This window comes from Perissodus microlepis, chromosome 2 (assembly GCF_051167445.1).
Source record: "Perissodus microlepis isolate ML-2025 ecotype Zambia chromosome 2, ASM5116744v1, whole genome shotgun sequence".
Classification (NCBI taxonomy): Eukaryota; Metazoa; Chordata; class Actinopteri; order Cichliformes; family Cichlidae; genus Perissodus; species Perissodus microlepis.
The window spans coordinates 16135683-16156913 of record NC_140462.1 but is presented as its reverse complement, the minus strand read 5'-3'; the positions used below and the strand labels follow the sequence as shown (position 1 = coordinate 16156913).

The 21231-nt window shown below is 38.7% G+C and overlaps 2 protein-coding genes across 3 annotated transcripts; one reads left to right on the top strand and one right to left on the bottom strand.

The window, feature by feature from the left end:
* Positions 1 to 1575: 1575 nt before the first annotated feature.
* Positions 1576 to 14243, top strand: tm9sf5 (transmembrane 9 superfamily protein member 5). Of its 2 annotated transcripts, XM_084950193.1 has the most exons (18): positions 1576 to 1907; positions 3054 to 3121; positions 3232 to 3325; positions 3422 to 3552; positions 3729 to 3858; positions 7808 to 7935; positions 8092 to 8206; positions 8321 to 8400; positions 8506 to 8611; positions 9138 to 9185; positions 9543 to 9675; positions 9913 to 10032; positions 10135 to 10192; positions 10347 to 10506; positions 10588 to 10739; positions 10825 to 10936; positions 11040 to 11211; positions 13230 to 14243. In XM_084950193.1, the coding sequence occupies exons 1-18, from the start codon at positions 1767 to 1769 to the stop codon at positions 13295 to 13297; spliced, it is 2016 nt and encodes a 671-aa protein (XP_084806319.1). In that variant the 5' UTR covers positions 1576 to 1766; the 3' UTR covers positions 13298 to 14243. The 2 variants fall into 2 exon arrangements, with proteins under 2 accessions (XP_084806319.1, XP_084806328.1); XM_084950202.1 differs by lacking the exon at positions 9138 to 9185 and having other exon boundaries at positions 1577 to 1907.
* Positions 14244 to 14805: 562 nt separating this feature from the next.
* Positions 14806 to 18531, bottom strand: gpr101 (G protein-coupled receptor 101). The gene is made up of 2 exons (XM_084950214.1): positions 18446 to 18531; positions 14806 to 18043 (listed from the first exon to the last, which is right to left on the bottom strand). Exon 2 carries the CDS (start codon positions 17704 to 17706, stop codon positions 16363 to 16365), a length of 1344 nt encoding a protein of 447 aa, XP_084806340.1. The 5' UTR covers positions 17707 to 18043; positions 18446 to 18531; the 3' UTR covers positions 14806 to 16362.
* Between the last annotated feature and the right edge of the window lie 2700 nt (positions 18532 to 21231).

The following is a 21231-nucleotide window of genomic DNA, read 5'->3' as shown; positions in this document are numbered from 1 at the left end:
GCCACAAACAGGACTTTAATATCACCAACCATTCCCATTTTATTACGGTGTATCCATATAAATGGCCCACCCTGTAGAATGCATGTGCCCGTTCCGGGTTTTCTGGTTTAGCTTGCAGTTATTTATATTTTACATTTAAAATGAACCTTTGCTTTCTCGGTATTGTTTCAAAGGCATTTTCTCTTGCTGTTGCTTCTCTTATAGCTTACATTATGGATTATAAGTATGTCATTTTCCAACTTTTACGAATGCTTGATTGAAAACAAGGACTGCTATGAGTTATCAATTAGTGATGTTCGATTCGTGAACGAATCGTTCAATACTCGAGAATCACTTTACTGACTCGTGAATCATGATTCACAAGCCCAACTGACTCACTGACTCATCCCTGTTTCTGTTAGCAAACTAATTCGCTTAGTAGAAATATATCTAGCTTATAATTAAAATTGTGGGGGGGAAAAACAACAGCCAGTTTCTTAACAAAAGCATTTCTGCTCTGAACTGGAAGAAAAAACCCTGAGTAGAAGCTCACTCCTCGGTTCACAGTAGCATCGCTCTGCTAACATGCTAACAGCACATTTGAGCTACTCACCCCCCTCCTGTGTTGAATCGTAAGCGTAAGCAAATCACTCAGGACTCGCTCACCCCCTCCCTCCTGTGCTGAATCATAGAGCGAACGAATCACGCAGGACTCACTAACCCCCTCCCTCCTGTGCTGAATCGTAAGCGTAAGCAAATCACTCAGGACTCGCTCACCCCCTCCCTCCTGTGCTGAATCATAGAGCGAACGAACGAATCACTCACTCGCTCACCCCCTCCCTCCTGTGCTGAATCATAGAGCGAGCAAACGAATCACTCACTCACTCACCCCCTCCCTCCTGGCTCACAGCTTCTTCTTCTTCTTGGTTGGCAACCAATGTTAAGGCGCATTACCGCCCCCTGGCTCACAGCTCAGTGGACATTTAGATGAGAAAATATATATTTAACACATTTAAGGAAAATACTAATAAAATAAAAATAAACAAAATAAATGTTTATTAAGCAATTTTGATAGGAAATTGCTTAATTTTAGAAATGTTTTTGCTCTTTTTTGCTCTATAAAATAGTTGTTGTTTTTTTTAGAATCATTCATCTTAGCAGTGGGATTTACCTGAAAAGAGAAACAAATTAAGTTTGAGTGAAAATGTTAATTTTTTGCACTCTCTGGTCAACTGACTCAGTGAATCAAATGACTCAAAAAATCCGATTCACTTTGGTGAGTGACTCATTAAAACTCGATTCAGTAAAAAGAATCAAATTTACCATCACTATTAATCAATAAGCAACGTCAGTCTTAATTCCACGGTGTCATTGACTTCCGATTTTCTCCTGTTAAATTAAAAGCATAAAAAGCGCATTAACGTATGGAATTGTACTTTTAATTTGTTTTTATTCAAAATAAAGTAACCTAAAACATACTGCTGGCATATATACACCAGTTATTAGTTCTTTAAACCTTTAGAGGTAACAGATTAATTATTATATACATTTATTTTGAGGGTAAAATATTTTAACATCCGGTATACGTCTTGTGACTTCCGCATAGCTTGACAGAGGTGGACGTCAGCGCCGTGCTGGTTGTTCCAGACCGTTCAGCTCAGTTGCTGTTTCTGCAAGCCAGGGACCTAGCATATAGCTCATCGTTGCTAGCAGCCGTTACGTTTCTTTCGAAGAATAAAAACCCCAAGTAGCAAACAAAATCTTCGAAGAACCGTGTCCGCAATAAAATGAGGATGCGGATACATTCTGGTTTTGCGCTTGTTTGTTTGTTAGCCTTATATATCCGTTCATTCTCGGCGTTCTATCTTCCGGGTTTAGCCCCAGTGAGTTTTTGTGATGAAGAATCCAAAGCTGGTGAAGACTGCCAGGTATGGTTGATTCCTACGACTCAAATTGTTATGTAACGTAGTAAATGTGATGATGAATTGGTATTTAGCGTTTTCTATATCAGTCTCCTAATCTTACCTACTCATGCTAGTTGGACAGCCCTCTCCTAGGCCTCGGCTATTGCCTGGAACAGGAGCGTAGGCAAATATTCTGGCGCATTGTTAATTGTTTTTTATTGGCGCTGACTGCTAGTGCCAACTAAATAAAATTCTTTCTGACTGGAATTACTGTTTTCACCAGTCTAGCATGAGACTTAGCACAATAGGGCTGGTTCAATTACTGAATGATAACCTGACGATGTCCAGTTGCGATGAAATAAAAGCCGTTATACACCTGAATTACAGGAAGTACCTGAACGTTTGACCCTATTAGTCAGAGGGGGCTGGTGGCTCTGTTATGCATTTACAGGCATTTTACAAGCGCAATTTCGGGCAACTAGTGTGTTAAGGAAGGGTGAGTGTAAATCAATACATACATGCACGGTTTGAACGCCTTCAACTTGTAGTTTTGTTAGAATAACAGTGCCAATATCCATAGGGATTACAGGGCTTCGGGTATTACTGAATGGAAAAACTTTATAGAAGATTGACGTCCTCCAGTAGAGTCCAGATTCTTTTACAATCAATAATAAGTGGCTTTTAACCTGTTCTGACACCCAGTATTGGTCCAACACATTACATTAAGACAGTTTTTTTTTTTCCCACAAATGCTTTGTCATGTACCACAAATTGGTACATATTTATTAAAAACCATGCATGTATTAACTGCCTAACTATTCAGCACTCATAACAAGGACTTTGGTTGTTTTTTTTGCTCACAAATTGGCTTGTAAGGCAGCTTTGTTAAATTTAAATAAAGAAAAGGAATTAAAGAAGGGTGGCTATGGATTCCCCAGCTCCTCTACTCTGCATATCAGAGTATCCTTGGTCTAGAAACTGGACTCTGAGTTCTCCCCGATGCATCAGTTGGTGTGTGTGGCATAGGCATAGATTAAGTGCGTATGGTGCATGTGTATGATTGGATGAATGAGACTTGTTATAGAAAGCGCTTTGAGTGCTCAAATTCAGTAGAAAGGTGCTATAGAATTACCAATCCACAAGTGTTTCTTTCTTTTTTTTTTTTAACAGACAGATATTCAGCTGTTTGTCAATCGCCTAGACTCAGTGGAATCAGTTCTGCCTTATGAGTATGACGTGTAAGTAGCATTTAATGTTTTTTTTTTTCTCTCTTAATTGCATGTAACTGGCCTTTTTTGTCTCATTGTGATCCTTTCTATGTGTGTGACAATCTGAAACTTCGTTAAAGGTTTGACTTTTGCAAAGATGCCAAAGAATTAAGGCCTTCTGAGAACCTTGGACAGGTACTGTTTGGTGAACGAATTGAGTCTTCACCATACAAGGTGGGTGTTATCAGGAACAGTGTGAATTAACTCTTGTTTGTTTACTATATCCTGTTGATGTAACATGACTCTGATCTTCTTCTTTTTTCTCCCCAGTTTAAATTTAATGAAGGTTTTAAATGCAAGCTGGTGTGCTCCACAAAAACCTACAAGCAAGGAAACAAGGATGATATAGCTAAACTGGACTTTCTTAAAATGGGAATGCAGCTGAACTATCAGCACCACTGGTTAGTAGTAGTACCACACTGTAGTACCACACTTTCTTTTTTGTGTATGCTTTGTGTTTTGCAGTACTTGTTTGTACAATGGATGAAAATGTTAATAAATTGTATGCATCAAGGTTGAAGTTAACCCCATTTTTTTCTTCTTTTTTCTTTCTTTCTTTTTTTTTTTTTTTTTACAGGATCATTGACAACATGCCAGTTACTTGGTGCTATGATGTGGAAGATGGTCAGAAGTACTGCAATCCAGGTTTCCCCATTGGCTGCCTTGTTGCAGGAGATGGCAGGGCTAAGGATGCATGTGTGATCAATGTGAGTTTCTGGCTTTAAATAATTGTGATGTGGATACAGAACATATCACTGGACAAAAAGAAGAAGGAATGCAAATTATGGTTATTATTCAGTAAAGGAATGTAAGAAAAGGTGTGACCGAGTGGTAAAAATCAACATTTATGATGTAACACACACAACACCCAGTCTATCTTACCTTCTGTCAATCAGCCACTTCATTGATTTGAGCTTCACTCAGACTTACCGGCAACACGAATGGGCAGTAAGGTTCTCATTTTGACAGCAAGTGTTGATTTAGTTTTAGTCACAGACTTTTGACTAAAAATTTATTTTGTTTTTGTCATTCTTTTAGTTTGAGTCTAGTTTTAGTTGGTTAAATATCATAAGATTATAGTAGACTAAATCTAAAATTGATTCATAAAGTTTAAAAGTTTGTTTTTACTGGTGAGTTGCACCACATGGTTTACAAAATGTCTTGTTTTCCTTGACATTGAATGCAACATGTGTCCATATGTCTACTCTCCTCCTAAGTGTTGCCATTTTGTTGCCTTTTCATGAGAAACATTGAGCAGTTGTAGCAGTTGAGTAGTTGTACTACTATTTTGTTTTTGTGTCAATACATTTCAACATAGTTTTTGTCCTTGTGCATTAGTTTTTATTTAGTTATCGTGTTGTTTTAATCAGGAAACAAAAAAAAAAAGCCGCTGACAAAAGCTATGATTAAAAAAATAAGATTGGACAGTACATTGAGACTTAGTGGTGTGTAAAGATGCTGTTCTGGTTGACTGAATATTTGAGTAAGAAAAGATTTGTTTCACTCAGCACTTATCAGAGAAGTTGTCTTGACCTTTATTCACCTTCCACAAAAGAAGACTAACCAGCTCTGTTTGATTAGCAGGACTTGTAACAGAGAGAAAGAATGACATCCTATGAGTATTAGGTCAGGTATTGTTATTTGGCACCAGTTTACATGTCAAAGTATCCTTAGGCAAGATACTGAACCCTAAGTTGCTTGCGTCCATTGGAGTGTGTATGTGTGTAAATTAGTGCTGTCAGCGTTAATCTTGTTAAAATGACATTAATGCGGCAAATCTCCGTTAGCGAGTTACCGCGGATCACTCCGCTTGAAATCCTTGAATTCTAATGTTGTCTTTTCAAGGTTTGAAAAGTGCTTGAATTTCAGATGTGGTGCTTAAAAGTGCTTGAAAGTGTAACTGTATTTTATTCACCACAAACAACTATCTGATTGAATAGTTTTCTTATCAGATAGAGAAATGAAATGAGTCGCAAAATGTAGAGGCAAAATTTCCCCGCCTGGGCTGCCTTGCGCCTCTGTGTGACCCCCGCCCCTCCTTCGGCCAGTCGGGGATGAGTGCGCTAACATACCTGTAGGTTGCTGTTTTAATGTATTTGATGGAAAACGACAAGAGCGGAGTTTGCGCTCTCCAGTCGCATGATAGGTGAGTCCTAGTAAATAATTTTCCAGTACGTGTACGTTCCACATGCTATTTTTTTTTTTTTTTTTAAATGATGATTATTATTTTGCTTGCTATCAAACTCGCTGGAGAAATGATTTAAATACACTGAGTGTGATGCAGTATGGCAGCACTATTATGGAATATGCTGTGAACTTAGCTAACATTACTTAGCAGTGATATTAGTTAATTTACTCAAGTGAAAGTTTTAAACATTAGCCCGATACATAACTAGCCAACTTAAGTCTTTCTGATTAACCCTCTGGGGTCGACAGTCTCCATTTCAACTTGGGTCGAACATGCGGACTTCAAACTATATACCAGTTTTTAAATTGTGTTGATAGGCCACGTAAAACCGATGTTTTTTGTTTTTAATAAAACAGTGGCGTGTACTCTGGGAAGAAACGGTAAAAACTGTGTTTTCTAAGGAGAGCGCAAGCAAACACGCTTTGCTTGTGAGTGAAAAAAGAAAAAACACTCCGTCCCTATCGGTGGAAAAATGTACCATGTAGACCAATCAAAAAAATGATATGACGACATGTGGAATTTGGTTGTTTGGGAAGAGGGGGAAGTTTTAGGAGTGAGCAAAAGAGAGAGAGAGAGTTTTGATACATGAGAAATTTGTGACGTTTACCGTGTTTGGAGTCTCAAGTTAGTGTGTTGTCTTGTGTAGTTAGTGTGTAGTGTAGTCGTTGTTTTGTGTGTCAGTTCTACTAGTGAATGTCACAGTTGCTGCAAAAAAGCCACCAAAGGCAGATTACAGTGTAAACACTGAATGACACACCTGCTGTCAGACCTGCAGGTTTATCCCTGTGCTGTTCTCATCTGTGTTATAGTGGACACAAACTATTTTTAGAGTTGCATAAATAATTTGTGTGCTTCTTATTTGATGCAGAACAACTGATTGTTCTGTAAATAGTTTTAAATGGTTATATAAAAAAGTCTGAGCCTTGGCTGCATTTTTAGGTAAATAGTACCATATAACTTTGTTGTTTGCAAAACTTGTGCGTATTTTTAAAAATGTACAATTTCTATTTGCATTTCAAGTTATGAAAATGATTCGTTAAACATGCTTGTGGTTTTTACAGTCAAAAATATCACTTTCTACTCGTATTTTAAATTTTGACTGAATTTATATAAATTGTGCTGATACAGTATGTCAAAATGAGAAAATAACAGATTGGCAAGATAAACAGTTTTTAAAGGTGAAATATAGAGGCCAAATCAAAATAGTCAAAAACGGCCAATTATACCCGGAACACCAGCTTTTTTGAGTATTTGAAATAATGGTAATATGAGGGACCGATCCATATGGTCACAAAGAATAGCCACTTGTTTCTGTGCTACCGAAGTTCCCCGGCTTTCATTAAAAATGTGTTTATCGTCAGCACCTACACATTAAACTACTTAAACATTATAAATGTCTTCAAGCTCACACTGAGGCCTGTGGGGCACTATCAGCCACTGAGACAGTACACACATTTATATGTGTATTTGTATATGAATATTTCATACTTTAAGGCTGCCTGTTTATTTAAGGGAGATACAAAATACATTGGGATTGTACATAATATATTAATTGATAATAATATATTATAGTAATTAGGGCTGCACGATTTTGCATAAAATGAGAATCACGATTTTTTTGCTTAGAATTGAGATCACGATTCTCTCACGATTTTCTTTTCCAATATAAATATTTATTGCACTTATTAACTGCACATCAACTTCGTAACAGTTGAGACTGAACATAAAAACAATAAATAAACATAAAAACAACAAATGTCTCACGTTTTGTGGTTGCCGCAAAATGTTGTACTGCTTGAAATTCCGTCTCCACCGTTGCTCGACACTGCGTGTATAGAGCAGGTAGTGCAACAATAGAAAAATAGTTGCGGGACGGCACTGTGTAGCGTTTGTCTAGGGTGTTGATCATTTTCCTAAATCCCTCGTTTTGCACAGTGTTGACGGGAGCCATATCTTTGGTCAGGTGATAAGTGATAGCCTCCGTAATTTCTTTGTGTCTGCGGGAGTTCGACGGGTATAGGGAAGCGCTGTATAAGGTTCCCGTTATTGATGTTTGGGTGGTTGACCGGGATGGATTTTCTCCTGTCACTTTCTTGTCATCCCTGACGTGTTCTCCGTTGTTTTTTCCCCTGCTAATTTTAGCATCACACGGCACAGCTTCTGTATCACGTGGTATAAGGCTCCGCCCTTGTCATTTGTTGAGCAGGAAGAGTGAGCGCTTGTTTTCATGCAGATTACGTCCCGGATCAAAATGCGGTACAATTGTCGTCGTCTTTTTTTTTTTTTTTTTTAAATCGTTGTCATTTGGAAATGAGATCGCACATAAGTATGAATCGAGATTGCGATTTTCTAACGATTAATCGTGCAGCCCTAATAGTAATATATTAATATAACATTAATAAAAAATAATTTATTTGATACATTTGCAGTTATGATCATAATCATATTTATAATCCTATTTATTTCAGTCTGAGTTCAACAAGAAGAACACATTTTACGTCTTCAATCATGTGGACATCAAGATCAAGTACCACAGCGGCAAACAAGAGGGATGGACAGGAGCTCGACTGGTTGCTGCAACTCTGGAGCCAAAGAGGTAAGGCTGCATTTGTAGTAGATGTGATAGCACCAAATTTTGAGCTAGTCTACATTGACGTTGCAGCTGAATGAACCAACCACCAGCCACACTATGTCATGAATGACATTCAGTATTAATCTGACATGACGCTGTTTTGTGTTTTGTACACAACAGTATCAAACATGCAGATGAGAACAACCTAAATTGTGATGGAGGCAACCCAATGGAGGTCCCTGCAGAGTTCAATGGTGATGTGTCAATTATTTACACCTACGCTGTGACATTTGAGGTAGGCCTCCTAACTTTAATACTGATTACATGTAACTAATATATACAGTTTTCTTTGCAACTATGAGTGGAAAAAAAAGAAAACTAAAATTGTGATTTAATTTTCCCCCAACAGGAAGACAATACTATCAAATGGGCATCTAGGTGGGACTACATCCTGGTCTCCATGCCTCACACCAACATCCAGTGGTTTAGGTCTGAAGATGTGTTTTACATTGTTTACCCAAAAATATTTCTCTCAAACTCTCCTGCTCGTGATGCCTGTTTGCTAACGTGGAGTATATCTTGTTGTTTTTCCAGTATCATGAACTCGTTGGTCATTGTGCTGTTCCTGTCTGGAATGGTTGCCATGATCATGCTGAGAACTCTGCACAAGGACATTGCCAGATACAACCAGGTGGACCAGGTAAAGACACTAAAGTCTCTGTCTTATTGGTGCAGCATATATGTAAGCTGCAGTTGTTAGTACTAACCTCAAAGAGACCAGATGTTATTTTAATAGGTAATTTAACTATAATCAGTTCTTGTTGTAAAGTAAAAAGTAAACTATATTAAGTGAGAATGAAACTGTAGCAATATCAATGAAAACTTTGTCTTTCTAAGGCAACAGCCTGCTCTAAGGAGCAGCCTTGTTTCTATCTTGGTGTCTGTGCGCTGTTGTGTATATTCTACTCCACTATTTTATTGGCATTTATAAGGTTACTTAATGGTTGTGGTTCTAGTGCCTTAGTTCATAATGAAATATTTACATTTTATCTAAAACATTTAAGTGACGAGCATTAGACTCTGAAATCTTATGGCTAGTAGTAACACGGTGCCTACAAATCATCTTCATCAAAGTTATATGGCTAATAATTAATTCTGAAGTATAAGATACCACTCAGTCTAATAAGATAAATCCAGAATTATAAATATTTTGTTACATTTCACAGGGAGACTTGATAAAGGTTCCATCGACCAAGGAAAAATCTACTCTATATGTAAGCTTGTCGAGATCTGTTTTAAACAAAACATTTAGGGTGCTGGGTGTGTGTCATTGTAGAAACATTCGATCAAAATATAAAATGTGGTGTGGGAACTGTACGTTAAAACTTCTATATAATGCAGGTTTAAAGAAATAGGCAAATAATTTAGAATTTACTGCGTTTTTTTTCTTCTACACCTCATTTTAAAGCTTTTGGTAAAAACCTTCTTAATCTTTACCTCTTTCACTTTTTTTTTTTTTTTTTTTAGTATTTAGTAGTTGGTAAACCTTAAGCTTTTTATCATTTAAGTTCATTTAAATGAAGTATCAAATACCTAATTAATTGTATATTTTTGCGTATTGACCTTCCCAGGAGGATGCACAGGAGGAATCTGGTTGGAAGCAGGTGCACGGGGATGTTTTCCGTCCCCCTAGGAAAGGGATGTTGCTGTCTGTTTTCCTTGGACAGGGAACGCAGATCTTCATCATGACTTTCATTACTCTCTGTAAGGACTATTTCACATTTCCCCCTAAATGTCTAAAGACCCCATCAACATATATTTACCTTTAAGCATCCATCAATAATAATCATAACAAAGACTCTGTCAAGCCAAAGTTGGATTGTAGAGTCTAAAGTAATGGGGCAGCTGATAGAAGTGAAGTTTTCTGATACTTTTGCATTTCAATTGCAATCGTGATGCTATGTATGGATGACTGCACTGATGAATGTTTGTTTACTGTAGTCCTCGCCTGTCTGGGTTTCCTGTCACCGGCCAACAGAGGGGCTCTCATGACTTGTGCAGTGGTACTCTGGGTTCTCCTGGGTACACCTGCTGGTTATGTGTCAGCACGTCTTTACAAAAGTAAGAGTCCAGTGATGACTTTCAATCGTTAGAGTCCATATATACAGGATAACAAAACTTTGTGATTCTTACCATGAAATTCTCATTCTTTTTTTTTTCCAGCTTTCGGAGGTGAAAAGTGGAAGACAAACGTATTGCTAACTGCACTCTTGTGCCCAGGGTATGTTTACTCTTCTTATTTGTTTATCTGCTACTCATTAGTCTCAGTCGCACTTCAGCTCTGTCCTTGAGTGTTGCGGTTAATCTCCTTTTATTTACCTTGTGAACTGCTATTATTCCTCTCATGTGTATCTTTGTCCACCTCTCCTCCCTAGAATTGTATTTGCAGACTTCTTCTTGATGAATCTGATCCTATGGGGGGAGGGCTCCTCAGCTGCAATCCCCTTTGGTACTCTGGTTGCCATTTTGGCCCTGTGGTTTGGAATCTCTGTACCCCTCACCTTTGTTGGTGCCTACTTTGGATTCAAGAAACCAGTGAGTTAACCTGCTTAATTATTCTTATGCAATCAGTTAAAACTGATTGTTAACTAAATGTGTCGATTTGCTTCTGTGCAGGCAATTGAGCAACCAGTGCGAACAAACCAAATCCCCCGTCAAATACCTGAGCAGTCCTTCTTCACCAAACCCATCCCTGGTATAGTGATGGGTGGCATCCTCCCCTTTGGCTGCATCTTCATTCAGCTTTTCTTCATTCTCAACAGCATTTGGTACAAAAACAGGAATTCTCTCTCCGGATTTTGCTTTTGTGCCACAATTTTCCATATATCCATTAATATGTTGTGTTTGTTTCAGGTCTCATCAGATGTACTACATGTTTGGATTCCTGTTCCTGGTTTTCATCATTCTGCTCATCACCTGCTCTGAGGCAACAATTCTGCTGTGCTACTTCCACCTTTGTGCTGAGGTACCTGAATTTTGTGTATCCCCCAGGTTCTGACTTTAGTTGACGTGTCATTATTACATTATTACTGAATTCTAACAAGTCATTCTTTGTCCTATGTGTTAAGGACTACCACTGGTGGTGGCGATCCTTCCTGACCAGCGGCTTTACAGCAGTCTATCTGTTTATCTATGCTGTACACTACTTCTTCTCAAAGCTGCAAATAATTGGAATGGCCAGTACTATACTCTACTTTGGATACACGATGATTATGGTCCTGATCTTCTTCCTCTTCACAGGTGAGGTCTTTACTTTTTGAAAATGAGCTCTTTTAGGAGCTACTGTTAGTATCTCGTTACCTTGGCATATAGATGATTTTAAAATAAAGGGCTCGCATAATGCTCCAAATACTATGGCCACTGAAGGGGAAAACAGTTGTGTTTACAATGTTTAACTGAGACTTGAAAAACGAACACAATGTCTTTACTTGGTTCATTAGATTCCTCTATGTCAGTGGCTTATTTTGGGTGCCTAGTTAATTTAGGCACTTGCACCCTGTTAAAATGCTTTAGCTTAACTTGCAGAAATACAGCCTTTTGTCATATCCAAATTTTAAGGAAAAACTACTACTGGCTGTAAAAGGCTGATAGGATATTGTTGTCATCTTCCCGGGCGGACAGCGTGGACACATGAATTTGTGAAGAGGATAACTCAGCAAGACGACATGGGATTTTATAATTCTATGGGTGCATCAACAAAAAATCTTGGACGAATTTAAGTCTCAGTAACCTCAATACAAAGTCTTATCACACTGCAGCTTGTAGTCAGGACTTAATTACAGAGAGAGTTTAGATACTGCTGCACATATGTTAATTGCACTGAACATTCTTTTTCTTAAAAAAAAAAGAAGAAAAAAAAAGCTTATCTGATCTTTATTTCTGACGAATGAAAAAGCTCTGAGAGCTTATCGCACGTCTTTGGTGGAAAGAGGTGTGTCGTTTATACATGCGAAGTTCAATGTTTGTTCTCTGGGTCGGAGATTCCAATTTGCATCAGGTCACCTGTAAAAGGAGGATTCAACATCCTGTTCATATAATATTTATTACAGGCAGCTGTTCCCTCTACTGTGCAACCTTTGTTTACTTGTCATATATTGAGTGTTGGCTTCTTTCCTTATCTTGTTACTGGCTGTAGAGAAGCACAGTGTCAAATCCTGTTAAATAACAGTTATTTGCAATGGCCCAATCAGAATAATTTTATTTTTAGTCTCTCTGAAGTGTAATGAAAATCAGAGACTTTGGGAGGAGTCCCTCTTGGTCAGATCTAGTTTTGCAGATTTATTTGGGTCAGTTTTTCTCTCTATGGTTTTCCAGTTTGACAAGATGGAGCCCACTTTTCTCAGGGAGTTTCTTTTATTTTTGTTCTTTTGTTATGCAGATCAAAACCACATTCATACATTGTCATGGATTGTGATACATAGGAACATATTAAATACTAGATAACCAGGAAATACACGCCTTGTCTGTTGGCTGCCTAAAGATATCCGGCTCGCCACGTGTTGAATGATGACATACTTTTCTGGTGTTATACTGTCAGTTGGTCAGATAAAAGTTAGACTGCAGCTTTGCTTGTCACTGCAACACTGTTTGACAATGTTTTAAGGCAGAGCTGTAAGTCCCAAGGGGATAAGATGTCAAGATTATCACCAAGAAGTAATCCAAGGATTCAAGGGGAAAAACAGTTTCCCTCCTTGCTTCCAGTTTTGATCCAAATAATGCTAATCCCTACTATATCCCCTTTTAAAACTTTTTATTTTCTTGTCTGGCTTTCACCTCATCCCAACTTTGATCTCTGCTTAATTCGGGATTGGACTGCGTGGCTCTCATTGAGTAGTCAGATAGGACTTTTATACCCAGTTGATGCAGGATTTTTACCAGTCTGCCTTATCAGCATTTCAGAGCTCATGCAAATATGCTCTTTCGTTGACAAAATTAAGCACTGATGCTGGTTTTGCATTGGAAATTGCAGACCCAATGCTGAAAATCTCTTATTTTCTACCTTTTAGTGGATGAGATTTGGACAGTGACACCAACTGGCTGTCTTGTATGCATTTTTGCATTTTCTAAAATTTTCTAAAATATTGTTTTCTTTCACTGACTTTGTATTTTATTCATGATGAATGATGCAATAATTGTAGTTATAGAGGCAGGTAACTATTTATTATTTATTATATTAAGTTACTATTACAATTGCATCATTGTCTACAGATGGTCTCTGTATAACACTTTGTTCATTCTAACCTGTCTTTTATTCTCAGGTACAATTGGCTTCTTCGCCTGCTTCTGGTTTGTAAATAAGATCTACAGCGTGGTCAAAGTGGACTGACCGAAGAACTCTGTGAAAGGACTAACTCCTAGATGCGACAGCACTGGCCTCCCCGATGCTGGTTTTGTGACAAAGGCCTGAGGTCTGATTCGACCTGAACTGAAAAACCATCACTTATCATAGAAAACCCCCCTGATGAGCAGAGCCCGTCCTCTTTTTGTGCTTTAAACCTCTGTTGCTATTTTCTTTTTAAAAATATATATAATTTCGCATTTACTGTTGACTTGTAATAATTTGAATGGCGCCTTGAAAATCAGCCTGGGTTCCAATGATCTAGCTGTCATAGTGAGCAATGTGTGTGTGGGAATGTTTTTACTTTAATTTTCTAAGGAAGGTAAAATGTTATGTATTTATCTGTTCTATTCCCTTACGGCTAAAATTCTTTTTTTTTTTTCTTTACCTGTACTTTAATGATTAAAAAAATGTGTGTACATATACTGTATAGAGAGTGAGGGAGAGAATGCAACTTAAAGATTGTCACCATTATGGAACCTTCTTTGGGAGTTATATTTTTCTTTTCTTTCTTTTCTCTGGTTTGTTTTAAAAGTAAAAATATCAGCCTGTATTGTAGTTTAGAAATTATATAAAACACTCACAGTGCTATGATACATGTCCATCTTCTTGGAGTTTGAGTTTGTATAAATCAGAGGGTACTCTTGGTTACGATGCACATCTGTATCATAGAGCTATGTGCTGCAGTGTGTTGCATATTAGGCACCCGATTTGTTTCTCAACAGTAGACATGGTCACCTAGTTAATCATAAAGTAGTCCATGAATTTACTGGTCAGGTGCATTATGCACTTTCGAGATGTACCTCTTTAGATTTTAATAGGTGGTTTGCTGAACTGTTAACTACATAAAAACACTGCTGCTTTTTGCTTCAAGCAGTGTGGCACCATCACCCAAGGTGATAACATTTTACAAATAAACGCAGTGAATTCCAAACCAAGGTCACGCTTTTGTCTTTTAGCCTTTAGAACACATAAAACAATTCCTACCACAAACAGTGTTTCTTACTATTTGTGTATTGATATAAGTCTAGTAATGTTTATTGTTCAGCTGATTAGTTTTTCTTGGCTGGAGCAAAATCAAAAGGCAAAATAATGTGCTTGGAGGAAACGCTGTAAAAGAGATAATTATTGATACAGTACAATGTGCTGCTCTTAGCCCTGCCCTAGATTGAATATTTTATAAAAAAAAAAAAAAAATCAAATCATCAATTTCTTATTTTAAAACAAAATGTTGTGCAAAACATATAACCTCAAATTGTGAAACAACGTGTACAGTAAGGGTTTAAAAATTGAACACTTCTTAAATCCAACAAGGTTTGTAGATTTAGTCTTAAATTCTGTTATTAACCCACTCAAAAGTCAGCAGACTATAAAGAGATCCAGGAAGGAATGCAAATAGCTCAATATGCTTTTTAAGATCCTTCTCAAACCTAAAGCCAGCCTGATACTCAAGTATTTTTTGGTATGTTGTATGTAAAGTCATGCTTTTGTACGCATTACATATAATGTACTTTTATTAAACAACAGACAATGTTTGATGTTAAATAAGGAAAACAAAAATATTACAAAAGCACAATAGAAATCACAAAAATATGCACTTTTCAAAGGCTATTAAACATTTTATCTTATATTTTAGTATACTTAAACACACACTGTCCTTTACAGAGCCTCTAACAAACTCGTTACCCAAGTTTGATTGTCAACTTTTAATACTGTAGTTTGAATTTCCTCAGTAACCTGTTAAATAGTTCAAGGTGAAGTACATTACAGATCTCAGAAACTACGACAGTCTAGTGATAAGAATACACCAGGAGCACATTGTGCCAAATCTTTTTTTTTCTTTTCATTTTCTGAGAAGGTACCTAGAAACTTGGCACTAGACACTTAAATAAATGCACATAATATGGTGATGGACCATAGCAAACTTCTAACTTAATGATTTACCTTTCTCTGAGAGGAGTCGCGGCAAGCATCCGTGGCTTTAGGCACACAGTTTCTTTTCCTTTAGAAATACTTTATCATGAGGTATCATCACAAGTCTACAAGTGCTCAATGGAATATAAGAAATCTGTTAAAGATCTTGCAACATGCATGTTTTTATCACACAAAAATACTCGCCCCTTTCCCCACGCCAACATTTGAAAGGCATCAAACACCGAGTCCAAATATTAAGTGGTATGAAATAAAAGGAAAATTTCCACATCAGTTACGCTGTAGATAAAAGAAACAAAGGACTAAGACAAACGTGAATGTGTGGCCATCCCATGAGAGAAAGGGAATCACCAACACTTGTAAGCTCTCACTGACAGGCACAATAAATCACTTTTCTAATTGTTTTTTCAAAAGGCGCTTTGAGACTAAGAGCAGTTACTGTGATAGGGACTTTAACACATATTCTCCCACCCGAGGTTCAAGGTGGGATCTATTCCTTTTTTTCCTACAAGCAATACCCTGAGTTGGAAAATTACAAGCAAAATTTGCTTGCAGACAAGGTCCGCCATCCTGCACCTCCAGCAGGACACAAAAAGTTTAAAGGAGACAATTGTGTGGATACAGCAGATTTACATGCCATCAGAGACATCTGATAATTAGAGTGGTCCGAACATAAGAGCAACTTCCTATTTTACACGTGCAGATTGAGAATAATTTGAATTTAGACTGATTTAAATGCCCATTTTAAATAACAGTAGTGAGTTCACTCTCGCATGCATTATTATGTTTGCAAGAATGATGGATAGCACAAACTTTAACAGCTGCACACAGTCTTTATGTGGCACATGTGGTAACGCTTAAAAATGCATTTACATATGAAACACAATAACTCTTTCCTACAATTTGTTCTTTTACACGTTAACACAACAACTACTGTGCCTAGGTTTTTCCCAGTAGCAATAACTTAACAGAGATTTTAACAAAGTGGTAAAATATCTTATGTTGGTGATAAATGATGATACTTCTGTTTGTAATTCCAGCGACCTGCTAAGAACTATGAACATGCTGCATGACAGCGTCCTAAAGTAAGAGCAACTATGGTCTGTCTGATGCATGGCAGTTTATGTGCTTTGTTTGCTGTTGACTGTAAGTTCCTTCTCAGAGCTGATACTGGTAGAGGTGGTCTCCTTACGACTGTCTCTCGACTTCCTCTCAAAAGTGGGAGAGGACGATGTTGTGCACTCTTCCCATGTCCGCAGGGGGATGATTCGAGCAGCCAAGCTGGGCAGGTGAGGGTGAGCGGTGGAGCGTCCCTCAGTCGTAGTGAAGCAGCTTTCCACAGCAGAGCTCTGGTTGGGACGGCCCTGCTTGCAGAACAACCCACAGAGTAAAGCCAGAAATTCTTTTCTTACACTACGGTGCATGTAGCCATAAATATAAGGATGTAGGCAGCACTGTAAAAAGAAGAGTACAAGGGCAAGGGAGGATAACCATGAGGGTATAGCTGCTCTGGTGAACATAGATATAGTATTCAGAATGGTGTAAGGACCCATGCTGAAGATGTATGAAGCCATGATCACAAAAACCACACGGGCTGCCTTGCAGTGGTAGTGAAAACGCCTGTGTCTAACTCGAACTGGGTATCTTCTGGCTGAGTAAGGTCCCTCAGGTGAACTGGGCTGCTGGGGCTGGCATCGCTGCTGTGGGCTGCTAGGTGCCTGGAAGTCCTGCGGGCAGGGCTGAGAGTAGGACTGTGTCTGTATGGGGTGTACAAGAGCGTTCTGCCTCCGGGCTGCCCTGAAAACCATCCAGTAACATCCGAGCATGATGAGCACAGGAAGCCAGAAAGAAAAGGTAGACACCACAGCAGAGTAGGACAGACTAGAAGACCACACCACTGAGCAGATGCTGTGATGTTGGTCAAAGTCTATGGTCCCCCAGCCATAGAGAGGAGGTGTGCTCTGCAGGAAACTGAGCACCCAGGTGCAGATGATCAGGTTGGTGCCCAAGTGAGGGGTCATGCGAGTGGGATAAGAAAGAGGGTGAATAATTGCCAGGTAGCGATCCACAGACACAACTATAATGGTGTTAACCCCTGCAAATGCAAACAAGTGCATGAGCACCACCAGGGCCTGGCACAGCCGAGCATCCAGAGGCCACACACTTGGCATGGTAGCTGCAATAGCAAAGGGCATGACTAATATAGTCTGAAATAGGTCTGCCAGGAGGAGGTTGAGGACAAAGCGGTTGGCCACATGAAGGAGCTGAGGCTTCCTTTGGAACACCAGCAGAACAATCACATTCCCAAACAAAGACACGCAGACAATCAGAGATATAAGCACCATCTTCACCACACTGTTAACAATGGAGGACCAGACCGGGTCCTGATTGGAGCTGGTGAAACCAAGCTGCCCAGGAACATCAGTGACATTTGTGCCCACATCAGGCTGCTGAGAACTTGACATTGTTCACGTGACGCCCAGCAGAGTGTTAACATAAAGTCAGGTTAGTCCCATCCTAAACAGGAGAGAAAAGCAGCTGTGGGGTGCTTTGCTTTTTAGGGAGTGAGAACAATAAGCTGCTGTAGCAGGTAGTCTTAGTCAGTGATTTTCAGGTGCACACTGTCCTGAAATACATTTCATCTAACGTGACATATCATCCATAACATGTGAAAATAGTCCAGAAGACTCATCCACGAGTAGCTGGAAATGGTCAGCACTGATTTGCTTTTCATCATGATCAGTGATTAATCCCTCAACATTTCACCCATCGAACAGGCCATATTCCTCTTGCAGCGCACATCTGCAGAATGAAAAACAGAAGGGAAAAAAGAGATAAATGCCACCGTTCAAACCCTTTGCATCGACGGCGAATTGTCCGGGTAGTGGCAAATATCGCGTTCTGCTAATCTGGAATTGATGTCTAATAACGTGAAATGATCAGTGATGCGATATTTTTGCTCGAGGATGCTCACTCCCCTGCGATCGGTCTTCATCGCTTTGCTCCCATTTCAGCCTGAGCTCCAGTCAATGGCAGCGAGCTTTCACGGCTCAGCTAACATACGCTGCGTGTCTTCACCCAGCGGGGGTCTCTCATCCAGACGAGCATATCTTTCCGTTGCTGCTCTTTTCGGATTTCATGGCAGATCAAACATTTATTATGTTATCAGCTTTGATTCTTCCTCAACAGTCTTAGGCTACTTACGGTCGAGTCCTGTCTCCGAGGTGTCAGAAAATACAAGGACACCTGCACAGAAATCTCCCCCCCCCGCTGGAGCCTGTCACCGACCCCCTCCCATCCGTTTTCCCTCTTTTGTTATGAGGGTGCAAATGCGTTTCAGCATTCCCGTGCAACAGTTTTTAATACATGGTAGAATCGCAAATATTATCCTAGTTAAAAAAAACAAAACAAGTCTTCAGGATGTAAATGCACTCCCTCCGAACTGAAAAAAATCAAATAAAAATAAAAAACAAGAATAACTCGTGTATTTGTTGTTTTGTTTTGTTGCAAAAACTGGTTAATGAAAAATATGAATGGTGTAGTTACACGTTATCAAGGTCTCAGTCAGTCCTTCAGATCTCCTAGGTAACAAGTGATTCAGTCAGATGGCTGCTTGTGTGAGCTTCACATGATAGGATAGCCTGTCCGAGGAGATAACAGAATAGGACCTCCACTGCGGGCATTCCTCCAGAGCACCGGCCTTTGGATTTGGAATTATACTTTTCAAGGGTGTCCATATTTTAACACTCTAGCTATGGCCTGTGGTGAAATACACACTGTAATTCAGATTCATATTTTGTACCGTCTTTTGGTAATTACAGTGCTGAGTATGGTAAGCACTAGGTTACTTGTTATGCTTTTTGATTATATTACATTCTGCCCCATGACAGCTGTAATAGTCTCCAGCTTCCTGCAACCCTGAATTGGACAAGTGGAAGAAAATGAATGTCTGGCTGGCTGGATACATTGCAGTAAACTGAAGCATTGGCTGGCCCAGTCTGCATGGATAAGCAGACGTGAGACACATTAGTTTTAATTCAGAGCTCCTTTATTTCCTTTGTCTCATTTTAAATGTAGATCACTTGGAGGTTATTGTGGTCCTTTCATTCATATAATTACATCTTCAACTTCAGATAGCTTGACTTTTATGCAGATTTCTCCCTGTACCACCTCAGATCAGCTCTCCCACCCATCTTACTTTATGGTTCATACAGTGTGAACTTTAAGACAGTTAAAAACAAAACAAAAACACATGTTTACTGGTTTATCTCATCTGCTGAAGCAGTTAAAAAAAAGAAGAAAAAAAGTCTAGAAATTAGTAAAATAGTCTGGTCTTCTAATGCCAAATTTCTTTTCCAGATCTATTTTCTATTAATATTTATATAATAAAAAAATAAACAATAAACATTTTAAAGATTACTTGGTATAATGTATTTGAAAGATAAAATATTAATAGAACTATGTTTATAACTCATTCATGTTTTGCTAATCAATCTCTGACCAGATGAAGCCGAACATGACTAAACATTTAAGTAAAACTCAGCTCCACTGAAAAGACAAGGGCTACTCAGCCTTAATGGAACTTCTGATGGTTCTTTTAACACAACAAAGCTTTCACATATGGTGTTAATAATTATGTGGGATAACCCAGTCCTGATCAAATTATCCACAACCTATGAGATGAAGTCTCTTTATATGACTGTTTGAATAACATGCACGTTTGTTAAAGCCGCCATTTTTATCTTTGGAAACACAAAAATTGCTTCTACATTTCAGCCTTTGTAAAGGGGTAAAAAAAGACTTCATTAAGATGCACAGAAAACAAAAGCACTACTCCATTGTGCAATCCAATTAGTCTGTAGCTTACATGGCCCACTAATCAACACTCGTAATTAGCCATTTTATTTCAAGTCTTTGCTCTATCCTAGCTATCAAAAAGCCCTTTGATGTGACTCTCGAGCACCCTGTGTTTTAGATTTAGATTGCAAATGAAATGCTGGTGACCGCAAAGGGGTGGGGAGATGTTTCGGTGTTCTTGTGTTGAATGGACTATGGTTCAAAGGGAGACCCACAGGCCCTCTGCCTCGTGGGATTATTAGATGTGCAATACAGCCTGAATGCTCACACTGGCCTCAAGTAGTGATGTCTGCGTCTCTGTCATTCTGCTTCCCTCTCATTCGCTGTCACTCACGAACACCTACAGTAAAACCCAACAAAACTGGAAAGAAAAAAGAAAGAAAGCAAGACACAGAATAGGCAATATGAAGCAGCCTTAAAACCGCACTAAAACTTTGTTGGCATGGCAGAATATGTACATTTAATTTAAATTACAAATTTATAAGCAGCATTGTATAAAGGTTTGCAGAATCAAGTAATACATCACCTAATACACTAATACATGCATCAATTAACTAATAAATCAAGACACTAATTGCAGGCCTAACACAGTGGGTTATTAAAAACAATCCAATATAACATTCTTCTCAAAATGCACCTTGCAAATTTTTTAATTAGCCTAATTTTATGCTTGCCCAGTAGGAGGCAGAAAAGAACAATACAAGCTGAAGACAGCCCTTAAAAAGGTGTTTTGTATTAAATGTGCAGTTTTTTTAATTGCATTGGTAAGAGTGTGCTGCAAGCTAGCTAAAGCTTTTTTATCTTATTCAGCTACCTGCCCTGAATTGTTATCAGTACAGCTATCCAAGGAACCACTTGTTATCAGCAAGTATCACGATACAGTGTAAGCAAGCATTGTCCAGTTTCCCAAAATTTGCTGCTGGAGAATCATGTTTTCCTCTGTAGCCTGGCAGATACTCTTTCTTTCGTTCTCCTTTTCTTAACTGTTCACTCACTACATGCCTGGAAGCTGCTCAGCTTCGAATGACAGACAAAACAGTGAAACAGTCAGGTATTTTTCTCTCTCAGAAATTGCCTAAAGAAAGAGTTAAAATTCCAAAACTGTTCATAAACACAGGAAGTGCAGAATAATG